Source organism: Paralichthys olivaceus, chromosome 12 (genome assembly GCF_024713975.1).
Source record: "Paralichthys olivaceus isolate ysfri-2021 chromosome 12, ASM2471397v2, whole genome shotgun sequence".
Classification (NCBI taxonomy): domain Eukaryota; kingdom Metazoa; phylum Chordata; class Actinopteri; order Pleuronectiformes; family Paralichthyidae; genus Paralichthys; species Paralichthys olivaceus.
In genome coordinates this window covers 8093435-8119149 of record NC_091104.1, presented here as the reverse complement: position 1 = coordinate 8119149, position 25715 = coordinate 8093435, and the positions used below count along the sequence as shown (strand labels likewise).

At 40.1% G+C, this 25715-nt stretch overlaps 2 protein-coding genes across 4 annotated transcripts in view; one reads left to right on the top strand and one right to left on the bottom strand.

Moving 5' to 3' along the window:
* The first annotated feature begins 301 nt into the window (after nucleotides 1-301).
* On the top strand, nucleotides 302-15019 carry LOC109636283 (synaptosomal-associated protein 23-like). 2 transcript variants are annotated; one of them, XM_069536206.1, is made up of 8 exons: nucleotides 302-1060; nucleotides 5129-5243; nucleotides 8936-8977; nucleotides 9317-9365; nucleotides 10288-10405; nucleotides 11769-11942; nucleotides 12080-12224; nucleotides 12655-15019. In XM_069536206.1, exons 2-8 carry the CDS (start codon nucleotides 5187-5189, stop codon nucleotides 12715-12717), a joined length of 648 nt encoding a protein of 215 aa, XP_069392307.1. In that variant the 5' UTR covers nucleotides 302-1060; nucleotides 5129-5186; the 3' UTR covers nucleotides 12718-15019. The 2 variants fall into 2 exon arrangements, with proteins under 2 accessions (XP_069392307.1, XP_069392306.1); XM_069536205.1 differs by having other exon boundaries at nucleotides 966-1264.
* A 113-nt stretch (nucleotides 15020-15132) lies between these two features.
* The window catches only part of sptb (spectrin, beta, erythrocytic), a 36607-nt gene continuing 26024 nt past the window's right edge, over nucleotides 15133-25715 (bottom strand). For both annotated transcript variants that reach the window (XM_069536204.1, XM_069536203.1), the window contains 16 exons: nucleotides 25537-25626; nucleotides 24857-25147; nucleotides 24425-24555; nucleotides 23965-24169; nucleotides 23582-23805; nucleotides 23307-23457; nucleotides 22582-22826; nucleotides 22129-22267; nucleotides 21680-21764; nucleotides 21322-21518; nucleotides 20833-20915; nucleotides 20262-20325; nucleotides 19790-20046; nucleotides 19471-19644; nucleotides 18075-18117; nucleotides 15133-17593 (listed from right to left, as the gene is read on the bottom strand). In XM_069536204.1, coding sequence (XP_069392305.1) covers nucleotides 17396-17593; nucleotides 18075-18117; nucleotides 19471-19644; nucleotides 19790-20046; nucleotides 20262-20325; nucleotides 20833-20915; nucleotides 21322-21518; nucleotides 21680-21764; nucleotides 22129-22267; nucleotides 22582-22826; nucleotides 23307-23457; nucleotides 23582-23805; nucleotides 23965-24169; nucleotides 24425-24555; nucleotides 24857-25147; nucleotides 25537-25626 — 2577 coding nt within the window. In that variant the 3' untranslated portion in view covers nucleotides 15133-17395. The remainder of the gene's footprint in view (nucleotides 17594-18074; nucleotides 18118-19470; nucleotides 19645-19789; nucleotides 20047-20261; nucleotides 20326-20832; nucleotides 20916-21321; nucleotides 21519-21679; nucleotides 21765-22128; nucleotides 22268-22581; nucleotides 22827-23306; nucleotides 23458-23581; nucleotides 23806-23964; nucleotides 24170-24424; nucleotides 24556-24856; nucleotides 25148-25536; nucleotides 25627-25715) is intronic.

The following is a 25715-nucleotide window of genomic DNA, read 5'->3' as shown; positions in this document are numbered from 1 at the left end:
CACCTTGAACAAGCTTTTGTGGTTTAAAACATTAAACTTGGGGGAATTGCACAGCAGATTCGATGCTAGAGGCTCAGATTACAGAGCAGAAACACTATGGAAAGAGGAAATATCCAGCAGTGTGCCTTCATGTCAAAACACTGAGGAGGAGAGTGGGAGGTGGGTGAGGGGGGAGGTCTGGGTGAAGGGTAAATGCTGCACTCATGTGGGGAGAATGAGCAACGCCCCAGCGCCTGGTTTTGGAGTCATATGACCGGACATGCGCCGGAGCCTGTCCACAGCTTGTTCCTCTTTTCACTTTGAAACACAACTACTCAAACTAAATGATAACATAAAGCTGATGCGTGCTCCTACATTCGCCTAATTAACAGAACCACAATACCCAGAAATAATTGTTTTTACTGAGAATGACTGACTTTGATCGAATTGGTAAAGTTTTTAATGTTCTTTCTTTTCATTCAGTTGTTTATTTTGGCACCCACAATTTCAATTTCCACACGAAACCAACAAAAAATAAATCAAAGAAAGATAAAGAAAAAGAAAAAAGAAAGCAAAACAAATAAATAAGTGTTTGCAGATCCAACAGCATCTATATTATTTGTCTAACCCTTTAAGGATTAAGATAATTACATCCCACTTTTGTATTTATTTATCACCTTAACATAAAAAACCTTATTCATAACAGAATATTTCCAGATTTGTTTTAATACTAATCAAGTATTGGAGCACTTATTCTGGCTAGCTTGAAAATACAGCGTCCCACGGTTTCGATATAGATATTAATAATATAGTAAAGTAAAATGAAAAACTTTTTTTTTTTATTGTTAGCGTCATATTTCCAGATAGTTAAAAAAAAAAGTTCAAGCATCCGAGCTCCTCTTCTTCCGGGTTTTTTTTTTTTGCAATCGCGATATTTCCCGACTGCGCGTAAACGCAGCACAGCGAGCGGCTCGGGACGGAGGAGCCACTGAAGGAATCCAGAAGTTTCCGGAGCCAAGTTTGACCGACGAGGAGAAGGAGGAGCAGCGAGCCGATTTCTCCGACAGCAGGAGGGCGAAGTGTAAGTGTTGACTCCCTTCTTTAAGCACCTGTCTGCTGGGCCCTGCCTCCGGTTCTCTGAGTGTTTTGTTGGGCAGCTGTCAGCGTCGCGGAAAAAAAGCGGAACTAGCTAACCAGCGAGCTAGCAGCACTTTTAGCTAGGTGAACAACTCCGGAGAGGACCCTGCCACAGTTTACGACACCTGACACAACTCTTCCACACAATGTAAGACAGCTTTGTTATCTGTTTTCACACGCGTCTGTACGATTCGGTGTCAAATCCGAAGTGTTGATTTGGTTTTAAAAGTGTTTTAAAGTGGGACCGGACGGCTTCGACTCGGGTGTGTTGTGTGTGTGTGAGACAGTGTTTTTCTCATTCGGGCTAACCTCACCTGTTTGTCAAGTGACTCGGGTTAAATAGTTGCCCAGCACTTTATTATTCTGCCCGTGACACAACCAACAAGGTCAGGTGTGTGGGTCAAACATTTAAGACACGAGAGATAAATAAAGATAAATGAAATGACTTTTTAACTTTAGTTCCCATGGGTGAGAGTGGTGACACTTGTTTCCCCTCCTCATGGGCACAGCATGATGTCATGTGTTTGTTTTTGCACACAGGTCAGCTACCGTCTTATCTGTAAAATCCTAAAACCCAAAATGAACACGTTGTCTTCCACACTACAGGGACAGTGTGTTGGGGAAGATGGAAATAAAGCCCTTTATGTGTGAATGTAGAAAAAGGTCAACAAGGGGAGCGTGAACACAGCATGATTGGAATAAGAAAAGCCTTCTGTGTGTGTGTGTGTGTGTGTGTGTGTGTGTGTGTGTGTGTGTGTGTGTGTCAGATCTGGAGGAACAGGTTTGGGGAGAAGAACAAGAAGTGTGTTTCCCTGTTGGAGTCATTGTGTTTGCCACTGTGAAGACACTACAACTGTAGAATTGTTCTTGTGATTATGGAGTCATGAAGTGTGTTGTCACATTCTTGAGGTGTGAAAACATGTGGGTTGACTGAAAAAAAATACAGTGTTTTCCAATGTGTGTAACCTTCTCATCACTTTAATCAATACCCAGCCACAGAGGGATCTGCTTCGCTGGCACAGGACATTTCTCTTGTGTTGTTTACATGTTCATCTGCTCTCTGCTTGGCAAACAAATTACAATATGTGCAAGTCAGTCCTCATTCTGTGTTCCACATGCAAACTCGTATCAGTTACTTGTCAAGTTCAGTAATGGGTTTGAAAAAGCAGTGGAGCCTGTGTGAACCAAATGCCCTCTAGTCCAGAAAAAAAATGCAGCGTCTACAACATTAAATCGTCTAATCTGTCTGCCAAGTAGACTATCCATTTTCCCCGTTTTTTTTTTTCTCAGGATGTGTAAATGCAGTAGGTTTGAAGGGGAACTTGAAGTTCAGGGGTTATTTGGAAAACAGGAAAATGTTATTTGAACTTTTAAGGGAAAGGAAGAGGACAGGAGAGAGGGAAAAGGAAAAGGGTGTTTCCTGAGTGTTGGAATCCTTCTGTGTGGTGGAATTTAAGACACTTTAGTCTTGCTCATGGACACCTGGTTCTGTCCTTGACGGCCCTGTCAAAGCTGAAAACAGACTTAATTATCTGCTTATGACGCTTTTGATTTCACGTTATTTTATGCACCAAAACCTCTTAGTGGCTAATATTCCACTGCTCATTTCTTGTGATGCTGGACGACATGAAGGTCACAAATCATTGGATTTCTTCCTGTTTGGCTAAACCCCAAGGTACCATAGCTCATGTTATGATCAGAATTATGGATTTAGTACTTAAAGTATGTGTCTCCAAATGGATTACTTTGAAAAATACAACAAAACCACACCTATTATGCAAGTCCAGTCTCCACAAAGTGTTTCCGCCTGTCAGTGTGCTTGTATTTATGAATTGAGAAACCATCCAGAATGCTTAACATCATTACAACAGTGTTTTCCTTGAAAGTAACTGTATGGGTTTCTATAGCCTTTAACCATACTTATACTTACCTGTTCTTGCTGTCGTCTAACATATGTGGGCATTTCATTGTGCTCCACTTCTCATTCCTTGTTTACAACGTTCAAGATTAATTGGAAAGAACGCAGGGTCTTAAAAAGTCTAAAAAAAATGATCTAAAAGTCAGTAATTGGAATTCTAGTTTTGTTGATTTTGATTATATGCTACTTTTTTGTTCTTAAATTTGTTTTTTTTAAATGTGTTTGGGGCATGCATGGTTTATAATCTCTGTGTTGTAGTTCTACTATCCAGATATGCACACACTAATACAACTACAAACAAGACCAATGTGGAACTGATTAGAAACCCCTCCATTTGTTAGATAGCATCAGATTATTCCCTACAAGGCTACTTCACCTTACTCACCCTCAGTGGTTGGGACGTGTAAATAATGTTAGGACTCACACTTGACATAGGTCTTAAGATATATTCATCATGGTGTTAAAACCCTGTTGACACCATCTTCTTCCTTCTGCTGGCTCACAGATGAAGCTTCTGCTTTTGTGATGAATGTACAAGATCATGAAATGTAAATGTTGATCTGAATGCAGTGTGTATTCAGCTGTGAAATGAAGGCATAACTCAGTATGTCTTGATGTGATCGGGGAATTCATACTCTGAACATCACATGAGAGGAGTAGCATCGAGTAGCTTTTGATCTTAAGCTATAATTGTTTTGTAGTGAGTCAGTAATTGATGCTAAGAATTCGTAAACACCATCCACCACCAGCTAGTTAAGTAGCTGTATTGTATCACATCTGCTGTAAGACTATTCCCGTATCTATGAAAACACAAGTGGTCACAGAGTCCCCATGCATAAATAATCTCATTAGATAATATTAGTTTTCATGACGAATCCTAAATTGGCATTGAAAAATAATGAAGTAAGTAATTTAGCCATATTAATCATTAAATGTAGATTTGACGTTCTCATGACATAATGTTGATCTTTTTTAGGCCACGTAGGTTATTTGTCTTGATCTTGAAGTGTCATTTTAAAGTCAAAGGTCGCTTTTCTTTCCCAATTTCTCTATTGATGATATATAATATACCACATATTTTCAGGAACATTTATGTACAAGAAAATTCTGAGCAAGAAAATCATTGGTGATATGGATGATTGTGCCATTTACTCCGATATATCAGTGAAGTGAGAACGGGAATGTGTCTGAGTCAACTGGGATGCTGCCATTTTAAAAAGTCAAAAAACTTTATTCAGGTATTATCTGTGGAAATTTAAAAAGATAATGTTAAAACTTTTTTAATGTACTGCTTTTACCTAAGATGACTTTTACCCTTAACCGGTAACATGATTTCATTTTCATAAAAGATTGAACTTTCTTTTAATCTTCCAGTTACTAACATTCAATCTCATCATGCTGATTTCCATATTACAGCCTCCTTATCTCAGTTCCCTCTTTGTTAGCACATGTGATTCTACACTCTGCAGCTAAGCTTTACATCAACTAGGACCTGCTGCAGGCACACAAACATCATTGATACAGATTTGTGTTTCCTTTTTCAGCAGGATTGTCTATGTTCAGACTCCAATCACTCTCCGAGCAGCAGGAGAGGAGTCTTATTTGTTTAGGGTTTGCATCTTCTTCTTCTGTTCTCCATAAGTGGCAAAATGTTCTGTTAACATGTAGATAAATGTTTGATCTTTCAGTTTGCTCTTTCATCTTTAAGATTTTAAGTGGTATACAGCACTGAACCTTGACTTATTGTGACATGAGACATAAGGTGTTTTTCAGAACCTGAACTTTTGAACCTGTAAAGCTTAGCTTTTAGTTTCTGCAAGTAAGACTTTTAGGATATATATATATATATATATGTCTTAAAAAGATAATACTGCTTGCACACCACTTAAAACACCATGACAGATGTTGAAGTCTGTATATGATGTTTAGAAGTGAGTGCAGCACAGTTCAGTGGAGACAGTAACTCGACACAAATTTGAATTTAATTCACAGAATTCAAATTAGGCCTTTTCCTTTGTTGTTGTTCTTGTTGGTGACATTTGATCAATGTCATTAAAATAATTATTAACATACTTTTCTGAATCCCTCTTTCAGGCCACAGAATATCGAGCTCGGGGCCACAGGAGGAGTCTCCAAAAAGGAAGGCAGCAACATGGAGGACATGACTGTGGAACAGATTACCATGAGGGCCAACCAAGTGACTGACGAGGTACCGAGTCACAAGAGCCACACAAACTCACTCACAGTCTGTTTCTCACTGTGATTCTCTCATTTTCTCTTTCTCCATGACCAAGTAGAAGCAGTAGGAAACTTCTCTAAAGTGATAATCTGCCTGAAATGTTTTAGTATCAAAGTCTTAAACAGAAGTGAAACTGAATGTTTGGAACTTACTGAGAATTCAAGTGGAAAGTGACAGAGAGTGGGTAACATGTGTAGTGTGAAACATTTCTACAGATGTTTTAATACTTTATTTTACAGATGAGTAATTTCTCTCAGAAGTTTCCTAAAAATAAGCTGTGAAAACTGTAAAGGCAACCAAACAGTCACAGTTTATATTCAGGATAACGTTTCCAATATTAAATAAGTAATAAGTGAATATTTACGTGGGTTTTAAATGAGCTTTGCTTTAAAGGAAAAGCTATTTTTGCGATTCTGGGCACCACAGTATGTAGTTAGCTCCCAGGAAACCTTCCGAAGAAATTATCCAGAAATTATACCATATTAAAATAAAGCTTTAGCCTTTTTTATTCCTTTCCATCTCTCTCACCTGCACCAAATTTAACAGCAGCTGTTCTCTTTTAAACTTTTTAAACCTTGAGGGAATGAGTACCTGATGCTAGAAATGAAGATGAAGGTGGGGTTTTATTTTAAATTACAGCAAAAAACTCATGAACATAAGGTAATTGTCTTCAAACAGAAAACTGTATTTGTCTCAGATGCAAAACAGTTAAGATCAGGTGAACATGAAACAAAACAAGAAATAAGAATAGAAATCATTAAAAGAAAATTGTGGTAAACAAGACTTCACTGACAGAAGGGTTAAATGTTTAAAGGTTAAAAAAATCTGCTTGTGAGCGCCTCTTAAACTCACCAATGAACCCAAATGAAGACTATCACCTTCCAGCTGTAGTTTCATATTTGACGTAAAAACAGAAAACTGTTATTAATCTTCTAAATAAACTTCCATCAGAGAGCAGGTGCATGCTTTTTCCTAAAATGTCAAACTATTCCTTTTGATATCTTAAGTATAAAAACTCATAAAGCCATATCAGTACAGTTGATCGTTCATATGTTAATCTAACAGTGTACTTGATCCAACAGTATTATTTAAATATTCATATTCAAATACTCCAGATTGATCAGTATCACAATGAAATAATCGTTTTAACTGTAGCCATGGTTTTTTGGCTCGATTTAAACGGATTGAATAGAATGAAACAAAGACGTTTAATCTGGTGGTTTCTGCGATTTTGCATTGAAACAGCAGAGGGTGAGTAATTTTCAATGCATTCAGTTGAGAATTAGGCATCACTAAGAAGTGTGTGAGGCTTTACGCCTAATTTAGCCCCTTCCCCCTCTGTGTGAGTGTTGTCAGCTATATCTAAGCGTTGTTATTATCATGGAGATAATTGTTTAATCAGCACTGCGGGGCATCATATGATCAGCCGTCTGATTCAAATGGAGGCAGATTAATTTACTCTAGCTGGGCGTGTAGCTGTGCACGTCACCTTCTTGTAATTTCCACTGTACTAATTCTCTGTGGGGGTTTTCCTCTTGTTTTCCTGAACTGTGTTTTTTCTCTTTATGTGTGTTTTCCTTACTTAATCTTTTAACTATCTCTTTCTTCCTCCTGCTGCTGTCTGGTTGACAAAGATCCCGCATGGGACAAGGCATGGGAGGCTCCTTCTGCCACTGCTACTTAACACTCTGGCTTTGGGTAAACACTCATACCTGACAAACTCAGAGCATGGCTGGTAGTGTATCAGGAAAACATCGGAATTTGGTATGATAAGGAAACACTGTCTTAAGGAAGTGTAACGAGACGTCTTATATAAAATATCATGCCATTCCCTGTGTCGCACATTTGTCACAGAAGTTCAACCTGGAAGATTTGTCTTAAGTCTGCGATTTCAGGCTTAATTAGTCAAGTCCAAGGATTTTAGGCGACATGATGTAATGTTTATCCACCCGAATGATGTTCTGGCTAAGCCAACAGGAACCTGGCTGAGCTCAACATATTCCTCTCGCCAATTCTATGTTTATCTGTTTCTCAACTCGCTGATTAATGTATTCAGAGCAAACATAACAGAGAAAGAATAAGGGATCCGGTCCCTCTCTCTCTCTCTCTCGTGGTAACAGTTCATTAGCGACGGTAACAGTGGAGTCATGCCCCAGAGTTGCTTCCGTGCTTCGCTCCTTTGGATGCTCTGTCTATTAATAGTGGCACAAAAGTCATTGCTCACCTGAACTGACTGCATTCCAGTTTCAACGCTTTTTGTCTTTGTGCGTGCATGTGTGTTTTTGTCTGCGTCTTGTTGTAGATTAACTTTTGTGTTGGCCTTACCCATGTCATCTGATTAGATAGAATTTAGACAAAGCAACACTGCAGCTGTGTCCCAAAAAGAATACACGCTGCTTAGTTTAATATTCATGATGTTTGCACACTTTCATAAATATGCTTCATTTTTTTATGTGGTGTCAGTGAATGATTGTCAAAATAAATTGGCAATATGTCTAAAACATTCATTTAACAATAATATGACATAGAAAATAATAAAAAATCAATTTATCATTAGAAAAATTGATGATTTATTAGATATAGAATATATAGTTGATAATTGAAGCCATTTTAAGCACTAATATTTCCTCCTTCTCAATAATGAGTATTTCCTGCTTTTCTTTATCTTTTATAATAGATTGATAATTTTGTATATTGTCAAGAAGACAAAGATCCTTTTGGGCCTTTCGGACATTTCAACTGGCATTTTTCACTATTGCAAAATAGTGCAATCTAAATAATACTCATGGTATTTTACAAATAGGGCTGAGGTTTTTAATAGACTATCATTAACTTAAAAGATAATTGTACTAATAACTCATTATTTGCAGCCCTAATAAGCAAAGAAAAAAAATTATTTAACTTGAATTATTCATGGTACAAATATAATCTCAGATGATATTAAGTCTATTATCACAATGTGGAACTGCTCCTATAGATCTGTTGCAGGCTACTCTTATATCTTAATGAATACCATGTTGCCTCCTGTTTTCTAATCTTATTTTATTATCTCTCGCATCTTTCCATTTTCCTCATCCCTCTTATCTTGTTCTCTTTCTTTCTGTCTTGTTTGTAATTCTCTTCTGTTTTTCTTCTCCATCCTCTCAGTCTCTTCAGGCTGTATTCCCACCAATCAACTGGTTTAGTTGAATAAATAAGACTATAAGAAATTCTATACAAATCCAGGTGGATAAAAAATCCAGTGTGGGTTTAAGATTTGGTCCAACTTTCTCCTGCAAAACAATATAAACTTTACCAACACCTGGAAAAAGTGCAGTTATAAATAACAGAGAACATGAAGTATGACAGGGAGCTGCAAAATCCTTCATGGTGTAGTCAACTTTATTTTGAATCTACAATCTCTCATTGGAATACAAGGGACCATAATGCTGCCCCAATAAACAAATACTGATTTAATTGTCATTTTGTTTGCAAGAGCTCGCTCAGGTACATTCAGACAGATAGAACCTAAATGAGAAGCACACAAAAATGCATTATTCGATCTGAGGGATTATTACTCCCTCATTCTTGCTGCAAACTGCTTTTGGCTCAAACAGTTTACATTTAGCTTTTCCATTTGTGTCATTATTCTCAAACACGTATTGTTTGTTTTCCTCCCACAGTCACTGGAAAGCACACGGCGGATGCTGCAGATGGCCGAGGAGGTGAGAGTTTTAATATGTCTTGTGTTGGTTCATCACCGGCTCCTCTATGTGGTAATCAGGAAAATGTTACTTTTAACTCTTTGAATGCTAGAAATAATGTTCGATTATATTAATATCAGATATATTTGACATTGTTTGGAAAGGAATATGAATTTAAATGGTTTATGGCTTTCAACAAAGTATAAGTGACAGATTTATTTTTTAAATGTAATTTGAGATTTTGACATCGTCAGAAAATGAATTTTCCAAGTCATTGTATTACAAGGAAAATATTGCTTCAGTTAATTATTGATAAACGCTCCAGTTCTCTAACTGTCCAAATGAATCCTTTGTTTCCAGAGCAAACAAACAGGCATAAACACCATGGTGATGTTGGACCAGCAAGGAGGTAAATTCACAACCTGACCACAAGTTTTGATGCATATGCCTCCACTCTTTCTGTCATTAAATAATATATATTTTTATATATTAGTTTCTTTTTGGTTGAGGAATTCTCAAGACTGTCAGCTGCCTTTTCATTTCTAAGACTGAAGAATCACTTCCTTTATCAGTTTTTGAATGTTCTTCCGTCATTCTTTAGGGGATTCATTGCTAGTGAGGAATGACACATATCACGTCAATGCTATGGAGAAACTACACGGTGCTAAAGTTTTTGTTGAGGCTAAAATAATTTCTGTGACCTTAATAGTTTTCTGTTGCTTTTCAATTTCACTTGAGGCTATGGAATAAAATTCAAGGACACAGAAGTTTGAGAATGTTGTGCTCGAAGAAATGTTTTGCATTTTCTAACTTGGAGTTGCATTCATGTGTGTGACTGCACACACTTGGTGATAGTATCAAAACGAGAGAGGTGTGAATGAAGCTGCTTATACAAACCTGAATATATAACAATGTCCCTTGGTCAGAGTGATCACATAAGTTATTATTAAAATATGTTAACTTTTGTTTCTCTCAATTAATGGTAGATTTTTCTCTTCATCAGGAGTTTTTTTTGCCCCTAACTTTGTTTGTATCTGCTGTGTTCTCTTTTAAAAAATGTGCATTTGTAATTATTTGTTTTTCTACCTACTGTATGTTTCAGTGTGTTTTCTGTATCCCATTTGTTGCTGCTGCAATGGCCCAGTTATTGACCCAATTTAAGAATCATCAGAGGGGTTATTAAATAATGAATTTAATACTTTCTAAAAATGGAAAAAATAAATAGTCTATAAAACAAAACAATAGGATTTATTCCTGGTGTATGAAATGTTCCTAGATACAAAGAAGAGTCTGACATCATCGTGTGCTGTACCTGTCTCTGTGTGTTCCAGAGCAGCTGAAGCGTGTGGATGAGGGCATGGACCAGATCAACCAGGATATGAGACAGGCCGAGAAAAACCTCACCGATCTCTCCAAGTGCTGCGGCATTTGTGTCTGCCCCTGTGACAGGTACTCTGCACACCCCGAGCCGCTGAGGGCTCCATATCACTGCTTTTGGGTACACAACACTGTTCTAGTGCCATTGGGAGATTCAATTTATCACTCTTTTCTCTTATTAGTGTTTGGCTGATTTTAACAAATACTTGCAAATGAACACGACAAATCCAGCTTTTCACAAGCAAGGAAATAAATAATATAAAATTTAAAAATAAATTAAAATACATTTTGGTTTGTTCATTCTTAATATTATGGATAGTGTTTCAAAGTGGGTGGAGTTTTTTTCCACGCACAGTGTAATGTATCTAATATTTTGAATATTTAAATCGCTACGACAAGGGTTGGACAGCCGAGTCACAAATGATCTGTTCTTGGATAATAAAAAATGGAAGGTTTGTGTATATAGTCCCAAGGAGCATTGGCTGACTGAGCTTAGAAATCTTTTAGCAGCACTACTAACAGCTGTCAAATGTAAAGTTAAAAGTGTTAAGATAATGAATGACACAATCTGTGGCTGAAGTCAGTTCACTTGTGGATTGTGGGTCACTTTAGGATAAATTATTCAGCCATTATGATACCGTGTTTTGTTCCTTACTGCAACTCTGAAACTCACAGCAGCTGCTGCTAAATTTGCCATAGTGTATTTAGCTGTCTGGTGGCCATTACCATAAACCTACATGATTGTAGCCTTTTCTGGGAAAGCGCCATTTTATTCTTTGTTAAGTAACATTGAGGATGTGATTTGAATAAGATGAGGAAAGTTTTGAAAATGGGAACAAACACCTCAGACAAACCAGAAATACATCCCACTTCACTTCGGTTCTATCGTCACTGACTTGAAAGTAAAATGAAGCTACTCGGATCCGTTGGGTGCTTTCGCAGCATTAACACAGCTTGAACTGCTGCAACACAAAATGCTGATTTGTCTGTCAAATGTTGTATTTTGTGGTCATAAGCTTTCTTTTCCAATTTGTTTTTGAAAAAGTGCGTGAACCTTGGGGTGTAATGTTCCGTGGTGAACACACTCTAATCTCTGAATCTGTCAAACTGTATCGGTGAGCAGCGTCAGTGTATTTGTACAATACGATCATATCTGGTTCTAAATATGAAAAACATCTTTTCAAAATGCTTTCACATTGGAGAGGAGGATTCATTGATGAGTACCAAAAGATAAGGTATGGAATCTGTTTTTTTTTTGATGTAATGATAAATGTGCATCAGTGGATATATTAGTGATGAACTCCTTTCTGATGCTCTTCCTCATAGTTCAGTTTTTTTTTTTTTTAAATTGAAAGTTTTCTAGTTCTTAAGCTAAACCCCTTTCAGATTTCCTTGTTTGTTCTGACGTATGATTTATTTATTTTTTCTTTGCCAGGGTGACTTCTATTGAGCACGATTCACGATACAAGCGAACCTGGGGTATGGGAGGAGGAGATGGCGAAACTGAAGGCAATGGCTCAAAAGTGGTCTCAAGGCAGCCGTCGGGTGTTCGTAACGGTCAGGCCGGCCAGGTGAACGCCTCAGCACCTTCAGGCCCGTACATCAAGAGGTGGAGTCCGGCTTTTTCTTTTTTCTTTTACTATAGTGCTGTCACACATTATTATTACTGTCCTGATCACATTTGAAAACATAAATACATGTTTGAAAGACCCTTTGTAAACCAACATTTTTACGTCTGTGGAACAGGATAACCGACGATGCTCGTGAGGACGAGATGGAGGAGAATCTCGATGCAGTCGGCAGCATTATTGGCAACCTGAAATCTATGGCTGTGGACATGGGCTCTGAGATAGACAAGCAAAACAAACAGATTGACCGCATCAATGACAAGGTAAGAGCCTGAGATTAACTTCCTGCCATTGTTCATTTTTATGTCGTAGATGACAGCTGTGAAGCAGCTTCTCTCGCCTTAATCCACTGATGCTTCCTTCCAAGAGGATTTAGGAGGAGTTTTACCTGAGATGTCTTAAAAAAAACACTCAGTCATAAAAGAGATTTTTTTTTCCTCCGCTATTTATCACCTCAAGCTTTATGGACACATTACACCTCACTATACTCACTCTGGCAAAACGTTCACACTGTTTCTCTGACTGATCGAACATCCTGGCACATTACCTTCACTGTAACAGGGACTCCTCGCTAGCGCTCTATTTTTGACCGTGTTTAAATGCATTCAAAGTTAGTTGTGATTTGCTTAATGAAAAAGTAACAGGGTGATTGTATAATTGCCTCTTTTCACCTGTTTCATCGTTTTCTTTCAGGCGGACATGAACAAGGTTCGCATTGATGAAGCGAACCAACGAGCCAACAAGCTCATCAAATAGTCACGGAACCAAGCTTCTGCCAGATTCATCTATCAACCTTGAGCCTGTGTCGCCCCACACACACACACACACGCACACACACACACACACACGCACGCACGCACTACATACTTGCACATATGCACAAACACACACTCTTTGACAACATAAAATAGAAATCCACTCTGGGAGAATGTTAATGCCAGCAGTGTGCCTGCCTTTACTGCACTAATATGTAAACATTTATACAGTCTATAAATTGGCCACCACCTCAAATACTTAAACATTTGTATTCATAGTCGTGCTGGACCTGGGAAAGTAGCGTGGGCATCAGACACTGCAGCAAACAGCCAGTGACTGAGTGCCTGTCACTGCAGTTTGATACCAAATATGGACCCGACTTGTATCGTATCACAACATTCACAGGAAGGGAAGTAGCGCAGGTCAAATACTGTTCTTGCTTATTTTATTCCCCTGTTTGCCTTCCTCTTCAGTCAAAAGCTATGAACTGTCTTTATGTATGCCTCTCTGGAATTTATGGAAAAGGTCAGTGATCCATAGTCATTAATTGTTTTTAAATGATAAACAGTACAGCATCAATTTATGTATCAACCCCCCCCCCCCCCCCTGTCGGTTTTACCCTGATAGAGCTGAATCCACATAATTCTTGGTCTAAAACAAATCAATCAAATTCCTATTGGTCCATGTTAATTATATCATGTGTATTGTTTTGAGATGCTTATTTAATTATTCTTTATCGAGCAGAAATGACTTGTGAATAAAGTTGTCTTTTTTTTTTTTAAACACTTTGTTCCCATGTCATTTTTGCCATTTCTTCCCAAGTTGTTTTAAAAAATAAAAAATGTTGTGCCTCAGACTCCCAGCTGAAATACTGTGCCGCTGGAATTCAAAGCACCTAACCCTGAATGAGAGCAATTAAATGTTGATGTTTTTCATTTTTCTGACTGATGGTTAAGTCAAGGTTATTGTATTAGCAGGAATATTGCAAGGCATTAGAAATTAAATGTATAGCAATCGCTATTCCTTCAAATGTGAAGGAGGGTCAGTTAGCATCACGAGGAATGTTCATCATTTCCTCCTGTACAGCGTCTTTAGTTCGGTTTATGTCATCCCTGAGATTTTTCATCAGGATCAACTGCTGTACTTCATAATTCGCGTCACTTGAGGTTTTTCTCTCCGTGATCGCAGTGTGGATGTAAATACTGAAACACAGTGTAGCTGTTCATTAATTGCCTATAGTCTTGCTGATAATCTAATTTCATTCTTTCTTCGTTACCTCCCAGTTAATAGAGATTTATAGCACCCAAGAGGAGATTTAACGGCCCCACACGAGCCTGGTAATGTGTGGAAAATTAATTTCCTCAAGTTTAATAATTGCCTGTAAGAGTATGAAAACACATGTTGAGTCTGGAAACACATGGCTGTGCTTTGTTAAATTCACTGTCATCCCTCATATAGACTCGCTGGGTCATTGCCGTTGTGGCACATGCAGCAGTTTTGTTCTAATGAAAATGACCTCGACTTTTTTTTTTAAATTAAAGAAATGAGTCTGGGAAAATACTGGGATTTAAAAATGGGAGAATGCGCATCAGTTGATGGTCGATGGTTGTGTTCTAACAGCCACAGTATCACTAACTCTTGCACCTGCTCTGTAAACAGCCAGTTTTCAGAGCAAGGCTACAGTAAAGTGATAATATTTGATGATGGAGAGCATAATTTATCTTGTCAACGCTGCTGCCCGGCTCTGAAAATTACTGCTGGCAGCGAGATGCAAAAATATACATGCAAATGAATGTTGTTCAAGGGGGTAAATGCAGAAGAATAAGTCCTGGCTGGCGACGCTCAGACCTCGCTGTGGAAAATTGGCTAATGATTAAGTAAAACCGAATGCTGAAAATATCTCACATTCATCGCAAGGCTTTTTTTGTTTTGGAGAAAGATGATCATTTGTATGCTCTGCTGCAGGCGTCCACCTATCGAGTCTGGACAGATTGAAATGAGCTGTTATTCAGGGCTTTGTATTTCTGTAAGTGATCATCCTCAGCCTGTAACTTGTCGGCTGAGATCTAATTAGTATAGCTTAAGGCTGCCTCACTGTCTTGAGGCTGTTACTTCATTGTTTTACAGCCACTGGAATGTAAATACAACCGTTTTGTCTATTTTGAATACGTTTATATGCAGCTGGTTCTTATCTGAAATTAGCTTGGTGAACGGGTCACTGTTCAACAGAGCCAAAAAGCCTTTTCTTTCATGCCTGCCCATGTTAAATTGTTTGTACTCAATAAATCTGTTCTCTAATGCATTTTATTGCACCCTCTTTAATGTATTAACGAATAAAATAAAATTGGGTTTCTTTAAACATTGGCAACCATACATGTGACGGCGATAAGGTGGTCAATAAATGAACACAAAGCGGATAGTTTCAGGAGTTTATTTTAAACTTTATTCTCTCAAAAGGTTTTAAAGTTATTAGATTTTTCCTGTCAACAGTTGTTGGGTATTTTACATAGCTAGAGAGTACAAAATGCAGATTAAAAACCACTGAGGAGAAGAGGCAGGTAGGGAAGAAGAAGAGGAGGAGGAGGAATAAAGAAAGTGGAAGGAGGTGACAGAGAAAAGGTGTCAGAGATACCACAGATATAGTGACCAAGAAAACGTGATGCAAGTTCCCCAAAACCATTTAAAGGTGCACATGGAAACATCTGTATTACTTCTGTGTGACGGCCAAGAGAAGCTATTTTTGTTCCTCCGGTAAAATGTAAATAAGCCAGAGAGAGAGAGATCATTACATCGCTACCACATTTCCTGGAAAAACTCTTGAGCTGAACAGCCTTGTTAATCTCTCTACACCCAACTTCCATCATTTTAATGAGGTCACTTGAGATAGATCATAGTTCAGGGACAGAGCCCACAGTAAAAGGCAAGACGGCAGTGGTAAAGTGTGTGTGTGTGTGTGTGTGAGAGAGAGAGCGAGAGAGCCACTATCCTAGTAACAAATGAACATTTATAAATGCAGTTCCATACACTGTACATAATCTATATCCCCTGTATGCATATATTGAATATATGTGTTATTCTATTATGGCTTTATTGCATCATACTCCTACATGTACCCGATTCTCATATCCTTATTATTTCTTCCCTTACATTCAGAGTAAAGACGCTTCAGCCCCAAACTGCGACTGCGTGATCCTGCTAACGCCTGGTCCTGTTGAGTGGTTTGGAAAAGCAGTCAAGGTTCACATGACCCACAACTTGTCCCCGATTTCAAGTTGTTCTCATCAACACATGCACAACAATCTTTTAGCACTTTGGTGTGAAGAAGGTTCACGTGTGAGCTCAGCCGTGACCCACATCACGCTAAAAGTTGTCTTCTGTTTTGTTTATGGCAGTATGTTAATTCCTCCTGTAATAATTTTACTCTCCATATTCCATTTACCGATCTGCGTCCACAATCTATTTGACATTTCTTCACATGCACGATTTCATTCTCGTGAATAGATGTGATCGGTGCTCTGTGTTTTTAAGTTGGTGTTTTTGAAGCCGTGACGGAAACCTGGACTTGACTTTAGGAAAGAGATGAAACCAGGTTCAGTTTTCCTGCTCATTTGAAGTCTGACTTTTCAAAATAAGACCTGTTTCTTTGAGCCACCTTTTTTTTTTTACGAGACGCCCCTCACAAGCCAAAATTGACAAAGACAAATTACGTGGGTCAGTTTGGTCTTGATTGAAAGTTCAAGAATATCACAATAGCACCATATCAAATGAAAACATACCTCATGCATCTCTAGATATATAAATACTGTTTATATGTTAATGAATAGATATGAAATTTAGGGTTCCATACACAAGTGTTGAATATATTTCAAGTTCACAGAAATAACTACAGCCACAGTTTAGTTCAGAATAGAATCTATATTCAAGACTAACAGCTTGTGGTGTCACATGACTGCTCGTATGTTGTCAATCTGAAATCTCAACAGTCAAACCCCTTCACAGTGCAAAGAGCGTTTAGTTTGCGTACCTGCTGTAACACTCGGTGTGTGTGTGTATTGTGCAGCACCAGAGTTTGCTCATCACCAAGTCTTTTCCCCGCATTTACAAAAGCCCGTTAACTTCACTCTAACTCTATGAGTAGCGTTCAGCGCTCCAAATTCAAACAGCACAGTATTACAGTTCACAACCATTTCATAAGGCAGATTAATTTAAGTACGCTTCGGTACTCGGGTCACCCATCGTTCATTACAGGCCTTCGTATCGTATCAAAGCATGCCTCGCTGAAACTAAAACAAAAGAGGACCTGCAGCAAAAATAACACAACAAAAGTTTTACAAACGTTCTTTGGTTGAGTGTGAAAGGAGCATTCCTGTGCTTTAATCTAATGCTTTGAATTTGGTATTTGTTAAAAAGAACACAAAGGAGAAAAAAGTGGATCTTTAAATACAGGCAAAAAGAGTGACGCCTTCAAACTTAACTACAATATTTATGTTAATGCTCGCAAAATAATATGATATAAAAAAAAAATCTAGTGACAAAAAGCTTTCTCCGACTGATTGTACACGAATACTACTTTCTCTTTCCAGGTTGCCTCGGCAACCAACCCCACCTCCCTCCCTCCCTCCCTCCCTCCCTCCCTCCCACCTTCCCTATGCCCCCCCCCTCCCCTCCAATCTCCATCTCACTTCTTCTTGGCAAAGCGGCTGAACTTCTTCTCCTTGTCTTTCTTGGCAGAGCTGGGCTCAGGGAGGGCAGCGGAGGAGGTGGAGGAGGGAGGGGGCAGGCTGTGGGCTTTGGCCCCCGAGGGCCCTGACGCCTCCTCTGCTGCCAGGGGCTGAATGGCCTTCTCCATGGCCTGGCTCCAACGCTGGAGCTCTTCCTGAAATTAAGACCAAAAATACACACATCATATCCCACCTTACTCAGGGACTTAACGTCCAGTGGGACGGCATGGTTTCGTCTCTTGGTCTATTATTAGTATTAGAATGGTGTCGTGCTTTAAACAAGGAAACTATATGAAAGGAAAAATGGAAGGTATAGGTAGAAAAACATATTATTTAAATTATATTATGTTATAGTTATATTAATCTGTAAAAGCTAATGCTCTCTGTGGGTTCAATGCTCAGAAGGAAATGTACTTAGCTGCATATATAAATAAATTAGAAAGGTTACTTAAACGTTGTCAAAGTGCAACAGCGTATCCGTGTGCTGCGTTGTACCCTGTGACCACGGCATTATAAAGGAGCAGAGATTACATGTTGATGAACTTTCACAGCAGCAAAGTCCGGAACATACAGTCTCGTGTTATTCACGGAGAGCTGATGAGTTTTTAACCAAGCGAGAGAGAATGTGTAACGTACCTCGTCTTTACACTGGAACAGATATTCACTGCCATCACCGAGACTGTGTGAGAGGAGAGAGAGGGAAGTTAAACATTTGTGTGGAGAAAAGCAGATGTTTCATTTATCACAGCAACATCAGACCTAACACTTTGACTTGTTTTTGTACATTTGAAAAAGTTTGCTTTGCGAAGCCAGCAGCACAGTGAGCGCAATTAGTGCTGTCGTCATTAATTATTCTGTCGGTTCATTAAAAGGACATTTCATTAAAGGTAAAGCACGAGAAGACATCATCACATGTCTTGTTTTGACTTATCACAACAAAATCCCAAAATATTTACTTTAATGGAAGACCAAGAAAAGTGGGACCAACACATCTACATCAACTAATTGTTGCAGCTCTAGAAAGTGAAGTATTATTAAAGTCTTAAGTCGTGTGTGTGTGTTCAAGAGTTCAGTAGAAATTGGTTTGCATTTTGCCCTGATCTTTTTTTAATATACAATTTGAAAATACTTGCGGTGTTGACTGAAGTTTTTGGGATTTTCTCTGGAGAGTTTCAAACATTGCTTTGCTAAATGTCAAGTGAGGTGAAGAAAAAAACAGAAGCACACAAGGAGGACAATGCAGCACCTTCAACAAAGGTGGGATTTAAATGTGACGGCAGGAACTCTGGTCTTTTCACATAGAGCTTGAATGGGGCCTTAAAATGTGTGACTATTTTTACACAAATGACGTATTTGCTGTAGCGTTGCTCTGGAACACAACCATGTCATGGCAGGTGTATTCTTCAGGACCTGGGAAGTGCAGTGTCAGGTGTGACGCTGTTCAGATGATGCTCTCAACAAAGCTGCGAGCTGGATTAATGCAGCGTCCTGCCCCTGCTGACAGGCGCATTTTACGTAGCTACTGAACTAGCGATAATAAAAAAAAAGCAGAATATGCAGCTTAAAAGAAATACAATTAGTCCAGCATATAACCTTCCCTTCTCTGCACATCTTTGCCAATCTTGGAGCCCGACGGCTCATGTGATCACAAATTAGTCTCTAGGGGCAACTGCCAATATTTTGAGCTTATCCGGTGTAGACACTGCTTCAGTCGGAAAACAACATATTTTTTATAGGGATTTTAGGTTCAGACAAAATTTTGGCTAATCTCTATTAACCACTATCTGCATATGACTAAAAACAAATTAAAAGCTAATGCATTTCAGTCAATGTGCTCTTCTGCTCTCACACAGGCTGTTTACCTGCTGGCAAACAAACCCTGCTGTTAAATAATTGGTCAAATTAGAAACAGGAAAGCTCCCGGCCGCAAAATCTAAAGATTCTGTTTCTAGAATTGAATTTGTAGGAAATGAGCTGGTTTCCTTTTCTGTTAACGATGAGGAAAATGAGAAAAGCTAAAATGGACTCTCACTGTAGTTTGGCGACGTGCTTCTTTTTCTTGTAGTTGGTGAGGATCTCCCAGGTGGCGTTACTGAGGGACAGGGGGTCCTCGCCGTGATACGTCACTCCGTGCCCGAAGCTTTTGGCGTCCTTATAGGTTGAGAGGTGACCAGGCTTCAGCACACAGAACAAGTTGTTCCATGACCTGTCGAGTAAAGACACGCGTCTTCATAACAAAAATACTGTATTTCTGTTTTCAACGACATATTAGTGTGCTTGAAAACATTTACATACTTTCATATATTTTTTCTTTGCTGTATGAGAAAGTATTTGAAGACTTCATTATGTACCTGTTGGAAGCCTTCTTTCCTGAGCCCTCTACGTCATGTTTGCGGCCCAGCATGCCCTCCTGCAGCGTAGCCTGGCCTCTGAGGGGCTCCACGGGCATTGTGGCAGCTCTCTCCGGTTCTCTCTGCATCACTTCTGAGACGGAGGACTCCAGCTCCAGAGAACCGCTCTCCCTCATCTCCGACACCATGGGGACCGTGGTGTCACCGGCTGTCTCCTCCAGCGCATGAGAACTGGGCTCAACGGCACCAGAACCGGTCTAGAAGGAGAAAAGGTGGAGATAACAAAGAACAACAACAAAGAATGAGACCGGAGAAACCACCATCAAGGAGCTCTTTCAAATGTAAGTTGGCTAAAAAAAAGGAGACTAGAATTATCACGTTGCAGCCTCGGCTGTTACGAGTGCAGAGGCATGAAATGGCTCCAATTCTAGCATCTTTAAACAGAGGACAGGAGCTGAATGAATGGAGTTACCAGAGTTTGTTCCTCAGCAGTGTAGATCTGTGAAGATTCTTCTACAAAGCCTGTGTCTTCTCTCCTGGAGGAAAGAGGGCAGCATGCGGTCTGCATTAGAGACCTTCCACAGCAGCAACAGGGTGAGTGTGAGTGTGAGTGAGAGAGAGAGTGCTTGAAAGTTTAGGGGATAATCAGCACTTCTGTGTTTGTGCTCAAATTCTCTGAAAACAACAACTTTGACTTCCCCAGCATTTCTGCTCTCTGAGAATTTCTCAGAAACCCACTGTTTGTTTCTTGAACTGTAGTTTTTATGGAACAAAAGTGGAACCGGTGTGTGTTTGCGGTGAACGTGTCACTCAGTGCAGTTGTGTGTCTCACTGATTTGTTTTTAATAGTTTATGTAGAACCAATGGAGCTCTATGGCAGAAAGGGATTAGCCTCATCAGGCTTTAGATTCACTGATGATACGATCAATTCATAGGTCACACTAGAGAACGCTCCGTGCATACGGAACAGTACACATGAATGCCTTTGTGTGTGTGTGTGTGTGTGTGTGTGTGTGTGTGTGTGTGTGTGTGTGTGTGTGTACCTGCTGTCCTTATCTGATTGTTGTTCGTCTTTAATGAACTGCTCTATCTCCTGCTGCTGCGTCCTCAGCTCCAACAACTCCAGCTGCAACACAACAACCAGTGTCAGTACCTACTCAAGTAATTACTTCATTTCATTTAAATAATTGGATACAGTACAGATATCGTCTTTAGATATGATAAATATTTATACTTTTAGACACATCCAAATGCAAATACATCTAGTTTTGTCCGCTTGATTGAATAATAGCATTAAAGTGTGAAATTGAATTGAAAATTCATTAGGTGTAAACATGTAACTTCAACAAGAGCTGGAACAAGATGGAACAGAATATAAATCATTATGTATTATAACAGGGTGGATTAAAAGTTTATTTTGATTTTTTATAAATATATATATATATATATAATTTAAAGCCCCTGAAGATGATATTTCCAGCTACAGTTATACGACTGGAGCTTCGTGAATAAAGTCCAGGTTTCCCTCGTACCGTAGTGAGGCGCTCCAGGGCACAGAAGCGCTCCTCCCACGTGGCGGTGGATTTCTCGAAGGCCTCGTGCCTCTTGAGGAGCTTCTCCACCTCGTCCACCGTGTGGCCCAGGTCTCTGCTGGTCACGTACGGCTCCTGAGCGATCAGCCAAGCCTCCGCCACCGAGGCGTCCCGTGCAAACTGACACACCTCCAGCACTGTGTGTAACGAGGACAGCTGCTGTTATGAAACTTTTACAGATTTGGTTTTTTGCATCTTGCAAATATCACTAATTTAAAAGAATGACACCTCTGAATAAAAATAATGACGTTTTAAAAAAGAATGAATTGTGAGGAAACCGAGGAATTTTTTCACTCACAGAGTCGGAGCCAGTCCCATCTGTCGTCCCACTTGAACATCATCTCCTTCCGCTTCTCCATCAGCTGCAGCAGCTTCTCTTTGATCTGACACCAGCAGTAACACAGCCGCAGTCATACATCAGTATTATAAAACAACTCAGCCCCAAGACTTGCCATTATCTTCTAAGAATTAGTATTGTGAAGTAATTAACCGAATGTTAAATTAGGGTCAGGGTCAATTGCTCATTTAAATTCTTTTGGCTTTCCATTTCTAATTAGTATTTGCTTTATACTCTCCCTGATGAGTGTAAGAGGAGTTGAGTTTTTTTTCTTTCATAGCAATCCAATTGGATCCATTGAGCCAGACGAGAACAATCACTCCCAGAAAAGTAATTAAATCTAATGAAAGCAGCAATTTAAGGCCCAGCTGAGGATGAGGGAGAATCTGTCTTTGTTGCAGGAGCCTCACCTCTGCAGAGTCTCGGTGCTTCCGTGTCAGCAGGGCCTTGCCGAGGTCTATGCAGTCGGTGAATTTGGCTCCCCTGGCTTCAATCTCAGAGCGGATCCCCTGGTGGTACTTCTGCAGGAGCTCCACGGATGAGACGTCCCTGAAGGATGTGAAGTGAGAACAGGTAAAGCATGAAGCTGATCTGCTCTCAGACAACTAGAGCTGCAGAAATGTAAATTATAAGGTCCTGACAAATGTATTGCAGCAGGTTCTTTATTCAATCCAAACAATACTGTACTTATACTATATCTTAATGGATATATGGATGGATATATTGTACTACATTCCAAGTATTACTACTACTAGGTAGATTGATTATAGATTATATATAAAGTTTTAAAGCAGGTTAATTATTTAGTTCATATTTTTGTGAAAGATGTTTTATGGAATGGATCTCAGGCACGGTGCACGCACCTGGGTTTCTCCTGAGTCTCTATCTGCTGGATGATGCTCTCCATCCAGGCCATCAGGTCTCGCACCATGGTGAAAAAGCGGAACTTTTCGGCCGTGTCCACCAGTTGCGCCCTGCGGCCGTCGCAAGCGTCCAGCAGACCCTTCCAGGCTTCCACCACCTCTCGCTCTGTGGCCTGGATGGCATCCGCCCTGTTCCCTGCATACTGGGCATGAAGCCTCGCAGCCGTCTCCTGGAACTGTTGAACCTGGAGGGCGAAAAAAAACGACTTGTAAGGACAAGAAAAAGATTTTGTGCATTCTTTATTCTTTGACCAATATTTCCCAATTATTTCCCAAAATGTATTTTCTACATCAAATATTCTAAATCCCCTTCCTCTTAATTAATGTCAATTTCTATATTGAATTTTTAATTTTAATTAAAGCAGCATTTGTTGATTTTTTTTAAACCACATGGGGGCAGCAGAAACTGTAAACACATGACTTTAAAATGGATATATTGAATAATGCATCTTTAACTTTTATAATCTGCTCAGATGCTGACAAATTGTTACTATCCCTGTCCTGGACACCCCCTCCCCCGTCTCCTCATACTTCTCATACAGAAAACGTTTCACAGTTTCTCCTTCATTTTGCAGCTTCCGAGATGTAAGTCATCGAAGTTTGCCTCTCGACTGCTGCCTGTTATTGTGCCTCAGAATGAAAAAGGCTGATTTGCTGAGTTCTACCTGTTTGCCCAGTGCGGTGATGTCTCTCTCGAAGGCGGCGTGCATCCTGTGGAAGGACTCGGCTTTGCTGAAGTCCTCGCCCACGTCCTCTGGCAGCTCTTTCTGCTTCTCGTGGATCTGAGCCACCAACTCCTTCCCGTCATCAAAGTACCTTAGAAAAACATGAATCTCTCAATCACTCATTCATCAATACATCACATTATGTAGAATCACAGGATGAGACATACAAATCCAGATAACTATTGTATTCATTCATTGAGGCTGGTTTTTCTTACTTCAACAGTTCATAAGACGCCGTGAGGAGCTGAGCACGAGTGTCGATGAGCTCCAGCAGATCAGCCCAGCTTTCATTGATGGTGTCTTTCCACTCTGCCATGGCGGCCGCCTCGGTGTGACCGGCTTCAATCAGCTCATCTATCGTCAGGTTGACCACGTCCACACGCTCCTGTCCCACCATCCCCGTCTCTCGTGCAAATTCCCTGAACTTATCCCTCAGAATCTAAAAAGGAAACGAGTAAACACAGTATGTTTAAACACATTTTGTACATAATATGTATTTTCTTTGGTGTGAATTTCTCTTAAATGGATCTCTTTATTATATGATATAATGTGTAATGGGCCTATAAGCTATGATAGTGTGTTTTTGTGTGAATAATACCGTGACATGATCCAGGTCCTGGCCCATCTCCTGAGAGGAGGCAACCACGTCTCTCTCTGCGATCCACTGCTCCAGGTAGTCCACCTCTCGGCTCAGCAGGAAGTGGTGGAAGGTGTGATCCAGCTTCTTCCTGCGGTCCTCCGCCAGCTCCTTCAGCCCCGCGTACTGCTTATCCACCCGGCCCTGTCGCCTGATGATGCCCTCGCTGCAGACGAGGTAAGAGAGAGAGGATGGAGGTCAATGAGACGTCGGGAAGATGGAGGAAATAAAAAAGAAGGGTAAAGAAATTGGATTCAGGTTTACCCTAGATGAGGCATGTGATTAGGATTCAGGAATTACCACAGTTTACATGTTTGTCCCTCTTATCTACCATAACCACAGCTGACTGGGACAACAAGAGGGAAACAGATTTCCTGCAGTGTTTTTTTCTGTGTGTACATCAAATTTAAAAAGCACACACCCATCAGGGTGGTCCTCAGCAAACATCTTCTGGGCACGGCCATTCAGCTTCTGAATGGAGTCGGCGTAGTCGTCCACCGCCTGCTTTAGGAGCATGTGGCGCTTCAGCATCAGCATGGCGCTTTGCTCATCCTGGAGGAAGAGGAGGACGAGGAAGAAACGCGGGGGAAGAAGATAAACAAGGAGGAAATAATGTGAAAAAGAGATGAAAGAAAAACAAATGAGCTCTCAATGGAGGCTGCCACTTAAGAAAAGCGTGTCAGCTTAATTGAGGAAAGCCTGAACCATGTAATCATGTTAATGCATACAGTGCCACTTGTTATTAGTACGTGATAGGGGTTTTTTCAATTTAGATAATATGATCTGCGTTGCAAACACTTCCCTGAGATAATCAGACCGTACTTGTCTTGTCAGGCACTGAGCTGCTTCTCACCTTGGCCTTTTCATCTGCAATCATGTAGAGCTCCTGCTCCCCGATCCACGCTTCGGCCTCGTCTGCGTCATTGTAGTATTGCTGGGCCAAGTTGGAGCCGTTCAGCCTCTCCCGCCGCTTGGCCATCTCATCTTGCAGCCGGGCCCACGCCTCCTCCAGCTCCTTCAGCTGGACTGTGATTCCCTCTGCCTCCGGCCTTCCCTCGGCACTGGCGGCCGCCGCCATCCTCCCTCCCCGCTCGAGCACTTCATCCACGCGCGGCTGGTGGCCCTCGATCTCCCTCTGTAATGTCTGATGGACAGAAAACACAATCCGGCATTATCACAGAAAACTAATCATTTTTTGGTCCAGGTGGCACTAAATCCCTCTGTAACTGTTGAAGCAACTGAATTATTATTTAGTGTTCACAGAATATGGTCACATGGGTCCAGTGAGTGGTCAGATCTCACATCTGGGTTTGTCCACATCTGTACTTGGAGCTGTCCAGGTGAAAAACATTCTCTAGAACATTTGCTGCTTTTCTTGTTAATTTTTTAATCTGAAGAGAAATTGTGAAGGACAATTATTGTGTCCCCTATTTCATGGGCCTTGCTAATTGATTAAGAAACCAAATTAAACGCAGCACTCAAAGTTGCAAAAACCACAACCTTTTATTTTTTAATCTAAAGTGAAATCCCTACCTGGTTCTTCTTCTGCAGCATTTGCACAGTTTGAAGATTGTGCCCGTGCTCTTCTGACGTTGCCAGGGGCATCCTCTCCTCTATCCAGAGCTGAGAGAGAAGACGATGGAGGGGGAAAAAAAAAGGAGATTACGATGATAAAGAAAGAAAAAAAAAAAAAAAGAGACACAGATTTCTTT